Source organism: Ilyonectria robusta, assembly GCF_021365365.1.
Source record: "Ilyonectria robusta strain PMI_751 chromosome Unknown BGZ61scaffold_18, whole genome shotgun sequence".
NCBI classification, from domain to species: domain Eukaryota; kingdom Fungi; phylum Ascomycota; class Sordariomycetes; order Hypocreales; family Nectriaceae; genus Ilyonectria; species Ilyonectria robusta.
Window position 1 is genome coordinate 752,970 of NW_025764452.1, and position 20,328 is coordinate 773,297.

The window sequence follows — 20,328 nt, forward strand, 5'->3', positions numbered from 1 at the left end:
GGTACCACTAGCCCCTATAACTAACTGTATAGACCAGCTTACCTAGTAGGTCCTGTACGCGAACCACTTCAAGGCAATAGACGCCTGATTTCCGTGTTGCCTAAAAAGCCCTACAGGATTTTCTTCCTAACCCCGCATTCCTTGAACCTAGCAGTCACAGATTTCGGCATTTATTGCTCAATTTCACGGCCTTGGCACTGAAGGTTTCTTGTCAACACAAAGAACCGACCAACATCAACATGTCTTCTGACGGTAGTAGTAGCGATGACAGCGCTAGTAGTGATGGAGACATGTCTAGCGACTCGTGCTCAGTCTCTGCATCTGATGACGGTGACTATGGTGATTTAGCTGGGGAGGAGGAGGCCCAGTTCAACGATATTGATGGTTTACTCCCCGATGATTCTGAACTGGGTGAAGCTGGCACCTACGTTCAACTTGATGGAGCAGAATGTGATGATAATCGTAGGTGCTCCTAATTGCAGTCCGGGTCCTATTAAAGAACTAATCCAAATTCAGGACAATTTTATGGCGATGATGATCATAGCAGCAACATTTCAGAAAGGTTCGGTAGAGCTAAGAAACATAGCCATAAAACCAGTAAGTTGGATCCGGCCTTTGTCACTCTCATTGAAGCATCGAAGAATCGAAGCTGAACTGATCTTACCACAGAGAGAGATCGAATTATGGCTCCTCATGACCCTTCTGGTAGTAGCCAATGCGACGATTCTCAGTTACCCTCGCCGTTCATCAATGCAACGGTTTCAGAAGAGCTCCCACGGGAAACTCAAGACCCCAATACCACGGGTGAACAAGAACGATCCAGATCACTAGTCCCAGCGGACGAAGATACTGCGCAGCGAATTAGGGCCCTGGAGCTACGGATCAAAAAGGATCTGTCACACCCACAAGAGGCATATTTGAGAAACCGAACTTACGGAACCATGCCATCTCATGACACCCTACCATCGGTCGAAGAGGAGCAATTGTGTTGGGACTGTTTTGATTTCTTTCTTCCAGCAGTACTGGCTCCTACCCCCAGGTATACGGCCCTCCCCGGGCCTTCTTCTTTACGTGTCATTGCTATATATCCGGGGCGAGACGATGATGTTCTCACTGGCACGTTGGACGTACTAGATCTTGATGATCCCGGTGCTCACTATGAGGCTATCTCTTACCGATGGGGTTGCCCCAATGGCCAACTAAAGCCTATGATCCTCTCGGGGCGAAGGGTATATATCAACAGCACTCTAAGCGCTATTCTACTGAGTCTTCGACTTCGGACCCGGGTCCGGATTCTATGGGCTGACGCACTTTGCATCAACCAAGCTGACCACATGGAGCGGCGACAGCAGGTCGGCATGATGCAGAGAATCTACTCACGCGCGTCGAGGGTCATTATCCATCTTCGAGGTTACAACAATCACGTACGAGAATGCTTTTTGGCTATCAAAGATCTTGCTTCTGCCTGGATAACATTTCAGAAGGGAAGAAATGGTCATGACGGAGGCCATGCGTCCTCAAATAACATTTTCGGCAATGTTATGGACAACGTCAAGATGGGCAGGATCGCCGAGGTATTTAAGAATTGCTACTGGACACGTCTATGGGTGGTCCAGGAAGTTGTTTCGGCCCGCGCAGCCGTCGTTCATTGGAATGGTGAGGTGATATCTTGGACCTTGGTCGGGCTTGCCACCACCCTGATCAGGAACAACGAGGGCTTGTGGAAAGATTTCACCTCCGTCAAGATGTCTCAGAGCTCTAGAGCCGGGCTCATGAACGCTTATCTCATGTATCGGTTGCCCTCACCTCGATTCCGGAGCAACTCGTTGTCATTCCTGGACCTACTTCGCCTAACGAGGAGCTTTAAAGTCACGGAACCCTTGGACCGCATATATGCCACGCTCGGCCTCCCAAGCCGGCAAACTGGGCATGAACGGACGTTCATCTCCCCTGACTACCGCCTGTTGCAACGGGGGCTGTACACCCGAGTATTCTACTGGGTGGTAAACACTCACGAGACTCCTCTGGAAATACTGTCAGCCGTCAGGCATACGGCGCAGTCGATTCCCAGCTTCCCAACGTGGATACCGCAATGGCACGTTGACCCCATCCGAAGTATAGCATCTTCTCACCACCGGAGTATGAAGTTTGATGCTTCAAAAGGGTGGCCATCCAAGCCCCTACTGCAAGTCTGCTGGAAGTTAAACGAGCGGAACTTGACACTGGAAGGATTCATTATCGGCACTATCACATCGTCGCAAGAGATTCTTCCCCCATCGCTTCCTCGATCCGGTAGAACACGCACTCGATGTATGATTGAGCACAAACAAGGCTTGATAACATGGATCACTCAACAGTTTCCAGCAAGCGAGCACGTCCAATCAAGAATGAGCCTGACATTGACTGCTGGCCAGGATTGGTATGGCACAATCGTCCAAGGACAAGCTGCCCTGGAGCGGCACCGGTCCTGCTTTCAAAACTGGACGCTTCAACACCTTTCAGGCCAAGAATTAGATGCGGGATCTAGAGAAGATGCTAAGAAATACGGACGAGGGGTGCAAACAGTGTGTCGTGGGCGAAAGCTGTTCGCCGCTGCTGGCTGCCAGATGGGCCTAGGGCCTGAGACCCTTATGCCTGGCGATACGGTATGTGTGCTCCTTGGGGGGCCAGTTCCATACATACTCCGGTCGTTGGGCAGCAACGTCTATCATTTTGTAGGGGAGTGCTATGTTCCTGACTACATGTTTGGGGAGGCGATTGTGGAGTGGACAACACCAACATCAACGTCCTTGAACCCACACAAGTTTATCTTAAAATAGCAAGAATTTATCAACTTTTAAAAGAATATCTGAAGTCCTTATCTATTATGGATCTTTAGAGGGTTGTAAAGGGTTAGATTTCTACTTAGCCTTTCCACCTTAAGCAGTCCTCTCCCCGCTCTTAACCCTACTTCTAGACCCTTAACTTTTGGGTCTTGAGAGACAGCGATAAGAGTGATGATGGCTCCGAGGACAATGAGCTAGTTACTGTTCAGAAGCGTACTATTCATCTTATTTCTTGTAAACTTTCGCTGACTTGTGTTGTAGCCTATTTGCTGATCCTGTACTCGTATGACTTTAATTAGGAGGTCGCCTTGATCCTCGCTTTAGAACCGGAATCCCGAATTTAAGCCCTTTAGCATGAGTCCGAGGATTAGGCTATGATTGCTTAATTGGAGGCATGTTGGAACACAAAGGCTCCAAGGAGTCACATAACGGACCCAGGGTTCCTAGACCGAGTCAGCGGGTGCTCGCCAGGCACTCAGTCAGCCTCATCGAAATAGGAAGGTGGTCAGAAAAGGCAGTGATTTCAGGGCCCAATAAAAGGCTCGACCTCCCTGACCTCAAGGGGCGGGAGACTGACAAACAGATTCTATTACGGTACATAAGCATCAATCAAGTGGTCATACGAGCTATTTAACAAGACCAAAACATGGGCTGCCCCGGCTGGCCCATATTTTCCCCGCGAATCACGGCCCGGGATATATCGTCACCCGCATGGTAGGATCCATCAGATAAAACAGAAATGCCTCACCAGACTCGTTCTCGTGGGGGGCCTAATACAATTTAGAGGACAATCCATGTTGCAATGGGCTCGAAAGAGGATAGAGCCGAAATTAAGCCAGGGACTAGGATGGGGCCATAAGCAGTCATACCAAGGAATCGAATCCCAGCAGTGGAGTTTACTGAGCCTTGTCGGACTAGCAAGGTATATCCACGGAACGGTCCGCGTTCAAGACCCGTGCTACTGCTGTGGAGCACCTTTGGACTTCTCCAGGTTGACAGATGCTAAGCTATTTGCAGGGAGTTTTTCTTTTGCCAAGTGGCACATGCCAACGAGATTGGTCACTTCGCTGGGCAGTATCCCATGGCCCATAAATGTCTGACTGCCCAGCCCCGTCGAGGTTACCTAGTACGTAAAAACATCGATGTAAGACTGAGAGGTATAATAAGCTTCTCATCGTCCTTGAGCAAGATCAATTTCTGGCAGACTCAGCCTTCATTCCTTGAATAATCCTGACCACCATGAGGTCTCAACGCAGCATTCTCGGTTCGTTGCTGGTGGGCGTGACCACGACATTGGCCTCGCCCGCCAGCCCCCTGTCGTCTTTTGTCGAGTCTAGGGCCTCTTCTCTGGACTGGGCGCCTTGCGACTTGGATCTCCCCGAGAACGCCATGAGAGAACAAGGCTATTGTGCCACCCTCGAGGTTCCTCTGGACTATACTGACCCGGACTCTGACGAGACGATCCATCTCCAGCTGCTCCGATTCAACGCCACCAAGGAGCCCTTCAAGGGCAGCGTCCTGTGGAACCCGGGTGGCCCTGGCATCTCTGGTATTGAGACGTTTGCCTATCTCGGCGCAGACTTTCGAGAGTAGGTGAAGCCCTGGGTGCGAAATTGGTCCCTTTGCTAACTTTGCCAAGTATTATTGGTGGTCACCACCATGCCATTTCTTTTGATCCTCGGTAAGTCAAACAGTCACAATCTCCAAGCTCCCCCCGGAAACTGGCAGTGAAACTAACACTGAATAGTGGCACAGGCAGAACCATTCCGTTTTCGTGCACGAAGAAGGCCAGCACGTCTAAGAAGACCCGCCGGAGCCAAGTGCCTCTAGCCCAAGCGGATCTGTGGTCCTACGTAAAGAAAGAGAAGTGGGAGGCCATGACAAGTCTGGCCGAGACTTGCTACGAGACCGAGCAGGAACATGGCCGCTTCATCGGCACAGCCTTCACAGCCCGCGACATGATCAAAATTGTCGACGCCCTCGGTGAAGATGGCAAGCTGAGGTACTGGGGCATCTCGTACGGCACAATCCTGGGACAAGTCGTCGCCTCCATGTTCCCTGATCGAATTGACCGCCTTCTCCTCGACTCCAACTCACTCGCCGACGATTATCTTACATCTACCGGTACTGGAGGCCCCAAGGATGCCGAAAAGGCTTTGAATTATTTCTTCGACGAATGCGTCCAGGTCGGACCCGAGACCTGCGCCCTTGCCAATTACTCTGGGTCGGATACAACCGCCCAAGACCTTAGCACCGCCGTCGAGAAACTTTTCCAAAAGCTGGTCGACACTCCCGAACTTCCAGCTGATTCTGGACTGTCGGAGGCCGATTTCCCATATGGAGGCAACTCTATCCTCCAGGCGATAAAGTACTCCCTTCTGAACCTGCTCTCCAGCCCCCTGTCGTACTCGACCATCGTGCAGTTGCTCTCCTATGCGCTCGAAGGTAGCTATAAGAAGGCTCTGAGCCTGTCCCCAACGGACGAGTCCGAGTGGAACCTCGGAACACAATCGTTCGCCGGAATTGCGTGTTCCGATACGTCGTTCCGTGTTGAGTCTGCCGATGATCTGTATGCCATGTATCAATCGCACCTGGCCGAGAGCACTTTTGGGGACGCCTTGGCTGCCGACTACATGAATTGCGGTGCCTGGAAATTTGACTCTGCCGAGGAAATCAACACGAATGAGCTTCGCAACGTCAAGACGAGCTACCCAGTCCTTGTTATTAACGGAGCCTATGATCCATTTACGCCGCTGAGCATGGCGTGGCAGGTGGCCTCTCGGTTCCGAGACAGCCGAATGATCGTGCACGAAGGCATTGGCGTAAGTATTCCCCAGCCATGGATCTTCCGAGGATCTAGTGTAGAGCTTTCAACTAACGGTCGTCCAACTAGCACGGAGTGACATCGCACGCATCAAACTGTACGCTCAATGCTATTGCCGATTATTTCACGGAAGGGACCCTGCCAGAAATCGGCACCGTTTGCAAGCCCAACATGCTAGCCTTTGAGTACGCGAAATACCTATTAGGGCTGTAGGGGATGAGCGAAGCGTAAGTCAACATGGTATGTGGAAGATCAATGAGGCCTCTTTTAGCCAGGAATAGGGCACGAAACAGTGACCTATCCTAAGGGTTTGGGAGGCAACCTTCTTGTGTTGCTCTATCTAAGCGAGTGGTTTAATTAATAAAGTCAATTACCTGGCCTAGCATTACACTCCTAATTCTGTTCTCTGACTTTCCTAATTTGTAACATTTGATAGACCGGAGCAAGGCATATAGTTTTAGTAGGGCTTTAGCGGATTGTTCTGGATGGGTTGAATAGGTGACGAACAGTTCAAAATTGCTGTGCTTTGAACTTCTAAGATATCCGGGATAGAGCTGCTAGGAGAGGTATCTGACACAATAGAAAGCTAATGCCTCGTTGATTCTGGTATTGGTCGAAACTGGCACCTTGAAGTCTCTGAGGAACCATTCGTTCGTATTGGCCATCTTGGCGGCCGGGAGTGGGCGAGTTGGGCGGATCTGGAGTGATGGTGAGCACATTTGAAACCTTAGGACAACCCAGCAAACTCCGACTATAGCGGCAGTTTCCTGTAATGTGATGTCATAAAGAATTCTCCTCTAGTCAATTCATAGGATCATAAACGCTATAATCACTCCAATCATCGGCCAGACCAACCGTCTGCTACGTAAATACATCCAGCCGACATCATAACTCTCTCCAGAGATCAGCCATGGGCATCTACAAACTATAACTTCACGTGTCCTTCGGCCGTAGCCCAAACGGATCCGCAAGCTCAACCATTGTCTCCCAGAGCCTCGCCTCCTCGCGGTTAGTATATTTGCACTCGCCCCTCCCACCATCATTCCCTGCGGTACAGCCCAAGAATGGCCTTATAGCGGGTTCACAGATGGTTCCTTCAGCCGGCAAATCACCCGTTTGGAAGTACGCTCGGATTGTTTTCGCAGTGCACAGCGATGGATTCGAGTGCGAACAGTGGCCTTGGGAATCCTGCTGCAGTACCACACTCCCCGGGAATAGCGTCGATACTCTACGGGCGTTTCGCAGGGGCGTTACCGTGTCGTGTGTGTTGCTAACAATGAGCAGCGGGTAAGATGTATTTGCCCATTCCTGCTCCTTGAACGCCAGACCATGGTTCCAAGCCGGCTTAATTGTATTTCCCAGACAAGACAGCTTATTGCGAGCCCAACTGGGGCTGATCCACCGTCCCTGTGCTTCGATTTCCACAAGATAGTCATTAAATCCCTCGCGGGTCAAAACCTCAACGTTTCCGCTGTCCATGCATGAAATGGCCTGGAAAGAGCCAAAGCCGGAGACGTAGGGCACTCGCTCTTCCGGATGGGATCCCTTTGGCTCGCATCCCGCCTTGTTGAGTGTTCCCTGCTTGGTGGATATAACTCGCAAGAGGGCTGGAGAAGACGTATTTCGGCTCTCGAGTGCGACGAGCAAGTCAAAAAAGTCCTCTGCCACAGCGAAGGGGAAGTACATTCCCGACAGAAGCGCAAGATGGGCGTCGCCATAGGTGATGAAGGCCGGGCCCTCATTCGAATGAGATGGGGGCATGGCGATAGGACTGCTTTTCAGGTAAAGCAGGATGGACGTAAGCCGGGCCTCGACGTCGGCTGGCGAAGAGCCAGTGTAGAGAGCGCATTTCTCAGGACCGGCCTGGAAGCAGTACTCGCAAAACTTGGAGATGATCATGTCGGAATCTTGCAGCTGCGTGAGCCAAGTCCCGGCGTAGTGGTCTGCCGGGTCGACAACGCCGTCGATGACCACCCGACCGACTCGGTCTGGGTGCATTGCTGCAAAGGTCGCGCCGATGAGAGTTCCGTAGCTCATTCCCCAATACTGCATCAGTTCTTGACCTGGTTGATATGCTGTCCGGTTGATAATGCCGGATGTGCTCCTTTGGCATGAGACTGGAGCACGCGATAGCAACTCTCTTGCCTCGTTTTCTCGCCACTCTCCATGCTTTTCAACAATCTGCAGCATGTCTTGAACCGTCTGAGCCGTATTCAAGTGCTGAAGAATGCCCGTTTCATCTTCGCCGTATGAACAACTGGCTCCCAGGGCAGCTGCTCTCGCCCATTCTATCCCAGTAATGCTCTCACTGTGCCACAGCAATCCATAGTCGGGCAGGCTGAGCAGCCAAGACTGTTGATCAAAGGCGTCTGAGAAACATTGCAATTGAGGTGTGGTGTTATTTACACCTCGTGGGTCGAATGAGAGGATATCAAAATACTTTCCGCCCACAGTGCCCGGCTCACCGGCATCGGGCAATACAGGGTCATCGAGTATCTTCTGTAGACTCTTGCCGTCGGTGAGCACCTGGTAAACACCAGACTCGCCGGGGCCACCTGGATTCACCAAGACCGGTCCGCCATATCTTGGATCCGTCACGGGGACTTTTGTTGGGAGCTTAATGATAGCTATGGCTGCACGGGGACCAGTCTCGTGCTCGGTCGTCGACGCATTCCAATTTAGTGGCACAGAGAGACGCGCACATTGGAAGGAAGAGTAGCAAGGCACGTAATGAAGCGACGATTGTGGCGTGATGTCTTCCCAGCGGAATTCGTGCTGTGGTTCAGCGTCGGGATGCTCTCCGAAGCGCCATGGAGCGCCGATCTCTACGCTGCGACGATACGAAAACGAGGCAATTATCCAGAGCAAGATGCAGACGAGTGGGATTTTGAAAGGAACACGGGCGTTTAATCTGGATAAAAATGAGCTCGACGTAGCGGTTGGCGGGACATGGTTCGGCGGTATCAAAGAAGGCCAGGGCTTCGCCATGATTTTATAAACGTCGCACAAAGATAGTGTCGCACTTAGTCCAGCAGCGGAATCGGAAGCGGAGCGGAAACTTGAGGTAGTTTTGGTTGGAGACGTCGCAGTCGCGATTCCTCTTGGAGAGGGGAGGCTGGGAGCGTTGGTCCGAGGTTCTCCCGTTGTGCAGATGTCCTCGTGATGGATTTAGTCGTGTCTCTTATCGGGAATGATGCCGATGATCCGGTGATATCAGTTCTTCTGGTCTCAGAAGAGGTGTGGGGGGGTTATCTGTTTGACGCCTCTTGATAAGCCCAGAATCAAGTATACTTGCCATGCTTTCTGTAACATTAAAGTTGGTGTGTGGAATCACTATAAACTCGGGCTTGGCTTGGCACGCTACACGCTCCATGAGCAAATACAACCGCATGCTCCTCAAAGGCTGCACTACCACCTAATTACCTCATTCACCGCCACCCCGTGTCGCTCCAGATAAAGTTGACAGACACCTACTGCACACCAGGGATAAACCTTGCTTGCTTCAGATGCAACTTCAAAGTGTAACATACAGGGTAGGTCAATAGGGCCATGCAGATAAATAACACGCGCTGCTACGTGGGGTACCGATATAAAGTATTATGAACGAGTGATATACTCTCCCATATAATCTAATGAATGATTGATGTATCTTTATTTTCCTAATCAACGACGTTTTCCCACCTACTTAGCGACCCCTCTAGTATTTACTTTAGCGCAGGAAACATGCTCGAGTGCGTCGAATCCACTGGGGTCACAGCTGGGGCTCGACGAGTCCGCGGCATTACCAGGATTGTCGCGCAAGAAAACCCACAAAATATGGGATTTTAATTAAATCAAGTTTGGGGCATTATGAAGTTACTTGAAATATATTAGGCTGTCAACTTGACTTGATACTTCAAGTGAGGTTAGTGCTGGTCAAGTGAGGCAAGACTAATCAGCAGATAAGAAAGAATACTGCGCTTCTAAAAGGTGCGAACAATAAACTTGGGAATTGTAAATAGCCTAGCACACCTGATCCTATGAGGCTAGTCCTCTGAAGCTGAATATTTGAATTTTATTCATTCATTGGTCCTGCTTAAGGTATGATCTTTGTCCGACACAGGATGTGGACCAAACATGCAGTGCTTGCGAAAGGAGTATACGTCCACTTTGCCGCAGCGGCATTGCGATATTATACTTCTAAGAATAACCTATCTCCATTAAGATATAGGGCTTTGCTGCGAGGCTTCTGGAATGGCAGGTATCCACTTCAAACGGGATGGAGCATAACCTTCCAGGTTTGGTTTCGCATCGTTAAGAATGGTAGAATCATCCAAAGTGCCAGCCTTTATAATTTTCAGATTTGGGAAGGAGTCACCGTCTCGAAAGGGCGTCGTTCCACAGTTCCCACAAAAGTAGCTTGTGATATTGTTGCCGCTGTCGGCCGTCTTCGTAAAGGTTCTTGGGGATCCAGAGATAAGTTTGAAGTTGCCTTCTGGGACAAGGAAATTGAGACTGAAGGTGCTACCAGAAAGCTTTCTGCAGTCGTTACAGTGGCATAGAGCCTGGTTTGTGTGTGTTAGCTCTACCGTTATGTTTATAGGGGTTTATAAGAGAGGAGCGCGTGTACATTTACAACAGGCTCGCCAGTATATGAATACCGGATGTCGCCACATAAACAGCCACCTTCTTGCATACTGTCCGATTAGTTCGAGTCTTTGCAAAGATGCAGAGAGACAGTGAGATAGAGTGTAAGTGCTGTGTTTGAAAGAGGAGGCGATGTCAATAATTGCCTTAGGAGGCTGTCGTATGTCCTTAAGTTTCGCCTTCTTAAGCAATCGAGTCATCGCAACTGATTCATAGTAATCGAGTCATAGTAACCGAGTCATGGTGCCTTTAGGAACATTGCGGGGTGCGGGGTGCATTTGACGCCAAAGAAAGGTGCGTCAAGAAAGTCTGCATTAGCGCTACAGATTCTAGCGTTGTATAAAAAGAGGGGGAGGAGAGGGGGTCGATCTTAAGTGACGGATGATCTTATACGAGCAGATTCATACACCGAGGCAGCCTACGGCAAGTTCAGTCACCCGAGGCTAATTGCCAAATCAGACACCATAAATGAGGGGGAGGGGGCAACTAAATGGTGTTATACGCATAGAATCATTCATCCAAGTTAGCGCCCTGCATGTTGAGTCACCCAAGGGTAAATCAGGAACTCAGACGCCGAAATATATGGACGTATATATATAGCTACATCTTTCAAAGAACCCGTATTCCCGTTGCATTTGAACCCAACTCCGGCCCAAGTGGCATCATCACCAGCGTCATAACCATCACCAACCCATCACCCCTAAACTCCACGCCCGCCCATAATGGCCCGCCTGCAATCGAAGGTAGCAATCGTAACTGGTTCGTCCAGCGGCATCGGCCGCGCTATTGCGCTACAATTCCACCGCGAGGGCGCTGTTGTCGTATGCGCAGACCTGCGGGAACGATCAGTCGATGAAGTGTCTGGGGAGGCGGAGGTAACGACAGCCGATCTGATCACAAAGGAAGGGGGCACAGCCGAGTTTGTCAAGGTCGACGTCACCAAAGCAGAAGATGTAGAGAGTCTAGTCGCGCGCGCAACAGAGAAGTTTGGACGCCTGGATATGTGAGTTTGATTCCCCCAACTACTTTCTCTAATGGTTATTTGGGCGGGTAAGCGCCGTTGAAGATAATTGTATTAACAATTTTGGGATGTAGTATGGTGAATAACGCGGGGGTGGCGCTGGAATCAAGCAATCCTCAGAATATCTGGAATTTTTCTCAAGATATTTGGGAAAAAGATTTCGCCATCAACTCAACCGGTGTCTTTCTTGGATGTAAATACGCATCTGCACAAATGATCAAGCAGGAGCCGCTGCCCTGTGGCGATCGTGGTTGGATTCTCAATACGGCGAGTGTATTTGGTTTAGTGGGATCGGGTATGATTGGTAAGTCGTTATTCGATTGATTGTGTCTGCTCGTTGAAGTAGCAGGGTGGAAGAGGATCTTCTACCTATATGGTAACTAATGAATGGCAGTGGGTTATGTTGCATCAAAACATGCAGTCATGGGCATTACAAGGGCTGCAGCAGTGGATTGTGCACCTCATCGGATACATGTGAATGCCATTTGTCCGGGTTGTAAGCTGCTTATCTCTTTTGCCAGTCTTGGCCTCATGAATCAAAGCATTATTGACACTTCCAACAGATACAGAGACCACGTTCATCTCATCAATTCAAGGTCGAGCCCAGGCCGAGGTTAAAGCTAGCATTGAAAAGCAGCATCCATTTAGGGGCTTGGGAAAGCCTGAGGATATTGCCAAAGCGGCTGTGTTTCTAACCTCGGAAGAGAATAGTTGGATTACAGGTATTGGGCTGCCGGTAGACGGGGGTTTCACTTCCATGTGATTTTAGCCAAATGACTATAAGACTAATGCTTCTACAAGAAGTGTTAGCAGGTTTCTATCGCTGTTGAATCGCTGTTCAGAGTATTATTTCTACGCTTCTGTACCGCGTGCTTGCTGAATGTGACAGAGGACTTGATATATTGTGTTGGAGCTGGGTTACTCTACCGTGTCCTGGAAAAGTTGCAGTGTATTTTATAATAGATATCGGAGGCGGCATTTCACAACCCATTGAAGTTGAAATTTAAAATGATAGAGGTGGTCTCTTCATTTCATCTTTCTGAGGCAAAGGTTACCAGTTGATGAGGAGTAGGATCTCGGTGGCACTGCCTCCGAGAGCAACACCGTTCGAGGGCACTCCGGCAGATGTCGCCATCCAGAATCAGTTCAACAAGTTAACAGCTGACAGCCGAGATATTGCCTCTTTCACCTTCGTGGCTGCATACTGATGCATGATGTCAGTAAACGGAAACCTCCCGCCTGGCACGCTTCGATGAGCTTTGGAATAAACTCCTGGGGATAACAGTCTCCCATGGCACACCCACGATAAACCCTGCCACTGTTGACTGTCTCAAACAATCCACTTGATACACGACGTTGCGAGAGGCGATACGATTGAAGCTGCACTGCCGTGGAAGTGAGTCTTGACCTGTTTAATACCCCGTTGTATTTTGCACGGGCAGTTTAAGTAGCTTAACGACTCGTTCGACAGCAACCCGGCAGCGCCAGTGCTAGCTAGAGTGTAGGAGGGTTTAGAGAAGTCTTCTAGATGTAGAATAGATAGCGTGCTATATAGAATTCAGAGATCGAAGACTTTGAATATCTTTCAATACTACTTCAATATATGGATACAAGCATAGCCTCAGTACTTCTCAAATCCACTCCAACTCTCCCCTTCTTTACTGCATAGCCTTCCCAAGACTTTGCTCCAGTTTTAGTTAACCTGCCACTTGTATAGTTCCAGCTCTGACCCGCCCACTTAATATCATTATCAGCACTTGCGCCATTAGCAGTCAATCTTTCGACTTTAACATTCTTAACCCAGAGAGGTAAGTCCAAGGTAATTTTCTGGACGGGCCTTTCATAACGAGTTGTGGAGTTCCACTCGTCAAAGTTAATTACCAAATACTTGGCTAGACCGCCAGACTCGTATATACCGTATGCAGACACATTCCAAGGAAGCTGGGGGATGGGATAAACTTGGACTTTAGGGTGGTGGCCAAGGACGTCAGCAGCAAATATCTGACCGTATAATGGAGCCCGGACGTGGGGTTTAACGCCGTCTCGAGTCACGGGGACCCAGGCACTATATCCGAATGTAGTTCCTTGGATGAGGTTGTATCGAGTAATGTTCTTAAACATTAGGGTTCATGATTAGCTCAAGAAGTAGACATATAATCTCCAATGTTGCTTACCGTGGCCATGCCCATAAGAAGGTGATCAATGAGCCAGAGAGCAGAACCAAATACGCCCTCGATTTGGGACATGTTGAGATTGTATGAGTTGCTGTTTGTTTCACCCAAAACAAATGGGAGTGCTGGGTGATACTCATGGCACGACTCGATGATGTTTTCGTATTGCGTGACATTGTGCGCATTCGCGGTGTGGTTCATATAAGAGTTTTGCAACCGCACCCATTCCTGATTTCTTGCTGCGTACTGATGGTAGGAAATGGATTTGACAAATCCATGCTGATCCAAGCCGTCCTGGAAAGCTTCCTCACTGTTGAGACGCAACGTAATTAGCAAAGACTGAGCCAAAACGTGGTATATAGGTGGGGATTGTGGCGGACTCACAAGTGCCATTCGGGGTTGTTAGCTCCGGCAATAAGCAATCCTTGAAAGAAACGCCGCTTTGCCAATCCGTACTTGTTGTGCTTAAGCACGAGCTCAGAAGTATTTGCAGCGTATTCATTCCATTCTCTCACATAATCCCCCATTGAGTAACCTGCACTACGATGACCGAACGGCACCATCAAGTCGGGTTCGTTACCAAGCTCAAAACTTTCGAGAGAGTTCTTGGTATAGTCCATGACAATCTTGGCCACTTCAATGGCATTCTCTAGGCCACCCTTCTTGCCAAAGGTGTTGCCCATGTTCAATTGCCAGGACCACCGGGTGCCAGGGAAGTTGAGAAAGCCATCAAAGAAATGGGGACCGATGTAGACCATGTCAGGAATACCGTACTGGGTGGTAAATGACGCTGTTGTATTCCACCAGTTGTACGCGGCGATCTCTTGACTGGCATTGTACCAAACTCGATCCCTATACATGGTCTATTAGTGCTGTATTAGATGGGTATAATTCAAGTGATTCTTACGTAGAGGTACCCCCAACACGGATGAAAGGATGAGCACCAGTCTTTGAATAGAGCAGGTCAAATATATCTCGTGAAAAGAGGTTTGGATGGGTCAGGTTTCCTATAAACAAGTAAGCTCGGATTTAATCAAAGCGAATACTGTATAACATATCGATACACACCTGTATAGTCGGTGAAGAAATGGGCCGGAAAGGAAAAGGACGCAAAGTCATGGGGAACAACCCATGAAGCACCGACAGGAACTTTCTCGGGAGAGGAAAGTTGAATAGGTTCTGCAACAGCAAATGAGGCCGATACACCATAAACAGCCACTGTGAGGGCTGATCTAAGTGATGAAACCATTGTGTTGCTGATTGAAGAGTGTGGCAATTCTGGAAATCTCACTGGTGACAAATTGATATCTGGACCAGGCTTGAGCCTTTTATAGATGATGGTGTATATGCAGATCTTCCTCAAGCTATACCCCAGGAAATCAAAATTTGCTGGCTAGCCTATTACGCAATCCTCCATGATCATTCGCAAACACCTTTCAATTACGGTCGACTACAGACCCCTGCGCCAATACGGATCATGGTGAGCTGAAGGTGCAATATCCAAGCCGGGACAGGCCACGGAAGTCGGCGCTGGACCTCATCGGCATTCGCTCCGCCTGGCGGCTTTCGGCCGACTCGTTCGCGGAATTCGCTGGCACTAAGGAGATGAGGCGGGGAAAGTGGAACAGATTCGGGCTGTTGATTCGACAATCACATCCATTGTCGCGCTGACCGCTCCGGTTTTCACGTCCCCACCGGAATGATTGAAAGTTGCGAGTCAGGTCGGTGAATGAACATGTTGGGTAGAATCTAATGACGTGGCTAATGCTTCTAGCGGCCTACTACCTAGATGGGCAGTTCAATTCACTCCGCAATGGTTGAATAAGCTCGCGTATGGCGTGCGGGGGACTTGCGGAGAAGGGCAGCCGAAAACCCGGCATGAATGTAACCATCTTCATCCATTCACGTCAGCCTCACCGTAGTCCCTCTTCCGCCCAGTCAATCAGGCCGCCGATGCCATGCCTAGAGACAACTCTCCTACTCATGCCGAGACTGGTGAGCCCCTCAGCTTGGAGGTAATGAGTCGATACTGACCTGTTGGACTCCTAGGCTGCTTGGTCTGTCGATCACGAAAGGTAAATCTTAACCCTTTCCAGTTTATGTTTACTGGCCAGGGCAAATGGTCTATCTATACTTCCATTTATCGCTGACTTGAACTGCCAGGTGCGGTGTGACCGTACAATTCCAAGCTGCCGTAAATGCCATCGTTTAGGTGTGACATGCCCGGGCTACGAGCTCGATCATGGATCTATCTCCAGATCTGAGATGCTCAAGTCTACCAATGACATCTTCAAGGCCGCCGGCATCGAGAAGAGGCGCGTCGGGTCATGCCATGAGTGTCGCGCTTCGAAAAGCAGGTGCACGAGAACGAAGCCGGCGTGTCAAAGATGCGTCGCGAAATGTCTCAAGTGCGTCTACCATTCCAAGGCCGGTGATCAAGACGACTCGAGTGCTAGCCCATCTGATCATATCCATCTACTGGAGCGTGATCAGTTGCTCCCGGGTCTCGATGCTCGGTAAGTACTCCACGACCAACCATTGACTGGACAATTACTGAGTACGTGCACCTAGTTTGTACTCGGATACAATCCCCGAAGACCCAAAGTTAAGGAATCACCTTATCAATATCTACTTTGATCGGTTCCACAATTTGAGATGTTTGGGATTCATCCACAAACCGTCTTTCATGCATTCCATGGCTCAAGCCAGCGCCGTCCAGGATTACGGCGAGCCTCTGCTCTATGTCATGTGCGCACTAAGCGCAAGGAAAGATTCCACCCTCCGACCCACAGAACCAGCCAGTAATAGATTAAACAGATTCTTATATCTCGAATCCTTGACATCCTCGTCAATACCCAATTTTTCCGCGCGTCCCGTTCCGGGCGAGCTGTGGGCTGAGAAAGCCCGCAGAATGGTGCTGGAAGATATCCATCTCCCCACGATCCAGCACGTAATGGTTCGTGTCCGTAACACTGATCCTATTCATACAGCTAACTAAGGAAGGCAATGATTTTGCTTTGTGAGTACGGACTCAGAACGGATCAACACTCCTTGGCTTTCATCCTATCCGGCTGCGTGTTTCGTACTATGCGGCTTCTGGGTCTTGACAATCCGCCAGCAACCTTGGACGCCACAGAGCCACAGCCACACAGTCTCAAGGAAGAGATAGAATACAGAGTCGTTTGGTCTTGTTATACGCTCGACGTTTTTATGTCTTCCGGAGTAAACAAGAATTCCTCATGGAGAGAAGACCTTCCACAGATACCACTGCCCCGTTCCGACAAGGATTTTCTTCTTCAAACCCCTTCTCCTCAACATTTCCTGTCTTGGGTTGAATGCCCGAGCACACTTCCCTTTGTCAAAGATTTAGATCTTCCATCCTTAGTCGCTATCTTGATCAGACTTCGGGGCAAAGTTCTCAGGTAAATAGCCTCTGTGTCCGAATATTCCAGTGGCTTAACGGAACTGATTTATGGAACAAAGACTTATCCGCACTGAGCCATCGTCTGAGATGAACATATGGGACTCTGCATCTCCATTTATGTTCATCATCCAGCAGCTCGACACATTCTACGAAAATCTTCCAGACAAATTTCGCATTACCGACCTTAACACGTACATTCACAAGGATCAGCATATCCTTGGCGTTGTGTTTTCACCACATCTCATGTACAACGCCGCAATTTTCGACCTCACGAGAACATCTCTCGCGGGCTTTAGCTTTCCACTAGCAGCCTCTTTCCTCCATAGCCCTCCTGAGTTCCGGTCCAGGTGCCAGGAACGCTGCCGCTTTCACGCCAACGCCGTATCTGATTTGATTCAAAAAGGATTGATTCACGGACGAGACGCTTTTGAAGACAGTTTTTGTGCAGACGCAGCACTAGAATCTGCAAAAGTTCAGATCATCCATTCGGCAACGGTGGTGGGCGGCGACGACTCCACGAACAAGACAGGACACAACATAAGGAAAATACTTGAATTCCTTAACTTCTTGCACGTGGATAAGGATGGCCATAGTACCCATGTAAGTCCCCATGCTGTATCCATTCCTGAATATTGTGACTATAACTAGTTGCAGCTACGTACCATACTACCACTGTGTGTGCTCTTCGGGTTCCGAGACATTGCTGAGGAATGGCAGTGCTCCCCAACGTATGTTGAGCAGTCCTGACGCTTGCTTCCTTGGTCCATTTCTAACAATCTCATATAGGCCTCACCAAATGTCCCCAGAGGTTACTGGCTCCGCTGCCGTCCATCATCTGTCCAATCTGGCACCATTTCGTCGGGCTCAAACCGAGTTGCGCGCACACCAGAACTCCAGCCCCAGAACTCTCTCCTCTTGCGAAATACAAGATTCGCAACAACGACTGCTTCCAGGTCGTGAACAGCCGCCCAATATTTCGTTCAATGACGCCACGGCAGGAAGATCCCAAGAGCAACACACCCACTCAGTAACACGCGCAAGAGGGCTTGCTCCTTTGCAGCATGCAGTGCCAGCGATTGGACAAGGCATGGAGTCAAGCTGGGTTGATGAGCCAGAAATGATGGATATGGAGATTGCCCAACCGTCTGTAGAGGATTACATTCGAACGGCGGGTGAAATGTCAGACTACTTGACGTGGAACATGAGCGACTTATCTGAACTGCCTATTTGGACAGAATTTGGTAATCAAGGTCCTGCCTAGTGAAGTTTTGCGGCAGTAGTAGCCAATACCTAGTCAGGGTGCTGGTTGTAGCACTAAACTTTTGTCTTTATTGTTTAAAATACTGCATGGCCTTGATCTATCTGATGATGTTAAGTAAAGATGTAAAACAAACCGATTACTTCGTCATGGATGTCACGAGCAAAGGCGATATTTAAACCTTTTCCTTCATGATACAGTTGGGATGACACCCTTTAGCCTCTCTGGCGTTATTTCAGGGCGTCCAATATACTTGATCCACGCGTAAGGGTCGTCCATCTCATCCACCAAAGATGTCCTTGCATCTCCCTGGATACCATTTTCATACTCTCCGGCCAGACCAACGACGCCGACATCATTTTTATACTCATCCCACAATTTCAACATTTCTTCCAAAAGATGAGGGTGCTGTTCAGACAGATCCGTTACTTCTCCAGGATCTTGGCGGATATTGAATAGCTCCCACCTTTGCGGACCCTTGGGAGCTGGTACGAATGTGATTTTCCAATCACCGCGCCGCAGAGCCCCTGAGCCAGCCACTTCAAATCCCACCACATAGTCCTGGCCATGGACCTCGGCTTCGGCGTGTCCATTGGCTTCCACGTTGGAGTAGATGAGCGAAAAGAACTTGGTCCAACTTCGACCACGAAGAGGCGCAATCTCTCTGCCTTTGTAACACGTTCCGGGATGCTGCAGGATGGCCATTTCCAGGATTGTTGGCACGATGTCCATGACAGTGCAGAATGCGTCGGTGATGATGCCCTTGCTGGGTGCCAGGTTGGCGCCTTTGCCCACAGGTGGTCGCACTACTAGAGGCACTCGACATCCGCCTTCGGTCGAATGCATCTTGTAGAGTCGTGAGGGAGCCGTGGCGGCTTGGGCCCAGCGGCACCCATACCACACAAAGCTATTTCCACGGCCAATGTTTTCCAGACTATTGTCATAGTACTTTTCCACGTGGGCCATTATACTGTCTCCAACGATAGGTTGAGTCTCATAGCTCGCGCCCTCAGCTCCGTTGTCGCTCATGAATAGGACGAAGGTGTTATCATACTCGCCGCTTTTCCGCAGATAGTCGACCACCCGGCCAATATTCCAGTCCATGCGGTCAACCATGCCCGCGTAGACTTCCATGGCACGGCTGGAAGCCTTACGCACATGCTCGGGAAGTTCGTCCCAGTTTTCGGGTTTCCCATCAATTATGACGACAGGGTGCGGAGTAACGTCTGGTTGAACCATCCCTAGCTCTTTAAGTCTCGCAAGTCTCCTCTGGCGCAACGCCTCTGGGCCATCATCATAGAGGCCTTTGTATTTATCACAAACATCTTTTGGTGCCTGAAGAGGCCAATGGGGCGCGCTGAATGGGAGATAGGCAAAAAAGGGCTGCTCCTTCTCCTCCTGCGTTCGGTCGTCGAGGTATGACATGAGTTTGTCGGCGTAGGAGTCGCTGCTGTAGAAACCGTCTGGTAGTCGGCCAAGCACCTTGTCGTCTTCCACGTGCAAGGCACGCGTGGCTGTCTCAAAGAACTTTCCGGGCTCTGTGCTTGGATCTTTATACTGCGGCTCGTACGCGTAGTGGTTCGCACACCCGGGTAGAAGGGCGAATGACTTCTTGAATCCGCGACGGATGGGGTGGTGCTCTGGTTTAAGCCCGAGGTGCCACTTGCCAGACATGCAAGTGAAGTAGCCCCCGTCAGAGAGGAGCTCGGGAAGAGCAACGACACGTTGGTTTAGATAGCCTTCGTGACCAGGTTTACCGTAATGAGCCGGGGAAGCGCGGGTGATTTCCTGGAGCTGGCCGAGTCCGGCAATATGGTGATCGGTTCCTGTGCTCCTCTTGTCAGGACATCGCTTTCTTCCCATGAGCAATGTGTTCTGCAGGCCCATTGCTTGAAATGAAATACTCTTGGACTTACCAGTCATCAACATAGAGCGGGTAGGAGAGCAAGCTGCAGCAACGTGGAAGTTTGTATATCGAATAGCATTGCTCTCAGCCGCGATGGCATCAATGTGAGGGGTATTGATCTCGGAGCCGAAGCAGCTGCAGTCGCTAAACCCGAGGTCATCAGCAACAATGACAAGGAAATTTGGACGTTTTCCCTCCATGATGGTGCTTGTAGGAAATGGGTTGCAATGTAACGGCCAGTACCTCTGCGGCTAAGGCTAGAGTCTCGGGTTT

The 20,328-nt window shown here is 49.8% G+C and overlaps 8 protein-coding genes across 8 annotated transcripts; 4 read left to right on the top strand and 4 right to left on the bottom strand.

Annotated features, from left to right (window-relative positions):
* The first annotated feature begins 155 nt into the window (after positions 1 to 155).
* Positions 156 to 3,063, top strand: BGZ61DRAFT_70458 (heterokaryon incompatibility protein-domain-containing protein). The gene is made up of 3 exons (XM_046257006.1): positions 156 to 462; positions 517 to 597; positions 670 to 3,063. The coding sequence occupies exons 1-3, from the start codon at positions 240 to 242 to the stop codon at positions 2,817 to 2,819; spliced, it is 2,454 nt and encodes an 817-aa protein (XP_046100843.1). The 5' UTR covers positions 156 to 239; the 3' UTR covers positions 2,820 to 3,063.
* Positions 3,064 to 3,659: 596 nt separating this feature from the next.
* On the top strand, positions 3,660 to 6,026 carry BGZ61DRAFT_590913 (Alpha/Beta hydrolase protein). The gene is made up of 4 exons (XM_046256656.1): positions 3,660 to 4,414; positions 4,465 to 4,506; positions 4,573 to 5,647; positions 5,719 to 6,026. Exons 1-4 carry the CDS (start codon positions 4,065 to 4,067, stop codon positions 5,860 to 5,862), a joined length of 1,611 nt encoding a protein of 536 aa, XP_046100844.1. The 5' UTR covers positions 3,660 to 4,064; the 3' UTR covers positions 5,863 to 6,026.
* Positions 6,027 to 6,422: 396 nt separating this feature from the next.
* On the bottom strand, positions 6,423 to 8,848 carry BGZ61DRAFT_457134 (TAP-like protein-domain-containing protein). The gene has a single exon (XM_046246613.1). It carries the CDS (start codon positions 8,635 to 8,637, stop codon positions 6,583 to 6,585), a length of 2,055 nt encoding a protein of 684 aa, XP_046100845.1. The 5' UTR covers positions 8,638 to 8,848; the 3' UTR covers positions 6,423 to 6,582.
* Positions 8,849 to 9,848: 1,000 nt separating this feature from the next.
* Positions 9,849 to 10,324, bottom strand: BGZ61DRAFT_359397 (Mss4-like protein; the record flags this gene model as incomplete). Its single annotated transcript, XM_046241076.1, has 2 exons — positions 9,849 to 10,193; positions 10,259 to 10,324. 2 exons carry the CDS (start codon positions 10,322 to 10,324, stop codon positions 9,849 to 9,851), a joined length of 411 nt encoding a protein of 136 aa, XP_046100846.1.
* A 673-nt stretch (positions 10,325 to 10,997) lies between these two features.
* BGZ61DRAFT_359527 (uncharacterized protein) lies at positions 10,998 to 12,059 on the top strand (the record flags this gene model as incomplete). The annotated part of the gene is made up of 4 exons (XM_046241088.1): positions 10,998 to 11,240; positions 11,342 to 11,600; positions 11,691 to 11,816; positions 11,839 to 12,059. 4 exons carry the CDS (start codon positions 10,998 to 11,000, stop codon positions 12,057 to 12,059), a joined length of 849 nt encoding a protein of 282 aa, XP_046100847.1.
* Positions 12,060 to 12,892: 833 nt separating this feature from the next.
* BGZ61DRAFT_359676 (glycoside hydrolase family 79 protein) lies at positions 12,893 to 14,716 on the bottom strand (the record flags this gene model as incomplete). Its single annotated transcript, XM_046241099.1, has 5 exons — positions 12,893 to 13,408; positions 13,471 to 13,777; positions 13,852 to 14,311; positions 14,394 to 14,474; positions 14,536 to 14,716. The coding sequence occupies 5 exons, from the start codon at positions 14,714 to 14,716 to the stop codon at positions 12,893 to 12,895; spliced, it is 1,545 nt and encodes a 514-aa protein (XP_046100848.1).
* Positions 14,717 to 15,190: 474 nt separating this feature from the next.
* BGZ61DRAFT_590915 (fungal-specific transcription factor domain-containing protein) lies at positions 15,191 to 18,248 on the top strand. The gene is made up of 9 exons (XM_046256657.1): positions 15,191 to 15,462; positions 15,517 to 15,542; positions 15,631 to 15,983; positions 16,039 to 16,233; positions 16,285 to 16,423; positions 16,471 to 16,889; positions 16,951 to 17,491; positions 17,546 to 17,619; positions 17,678 to 18,248. The coding sequence occupies exons 1-9, from the start codon at positions 15,426 to 15,428 to the stop codon at positions 18,150 to 18,152; spliced, it is 2,259 nt and encodes a 752-aa protein (XP_046100849.1). The 5' UTR covers positions 15,191 to 15,425; the 3' UTR covers positions 18,153 to 18,248.
* A 90-nt stretch (positions 18,249 to 18,338) lies between these two features.
* Positions 18,339 to 20,255, bottom strand: BGZ61DRAFT_552019 (alkaline-phosphatase-like protein; the record flags this gene model as incomplete). Its single annotated transcript, XM_046255519.1, has 2 exons — positions 18,339 to 19,975; positions 20,066 to 20,255. The coding sequence occupies 2 exons, from the start codon at positions 20,253 to 20,255 to the stop codon at positions 18,339 to 18,341; spliced, it is 1,827 nt and encodes a 608-aa protein (XP_046100850.1).
* Between the last annotated feature and the right edge of the window lie 73 nt (positions 20,256 to 20,328).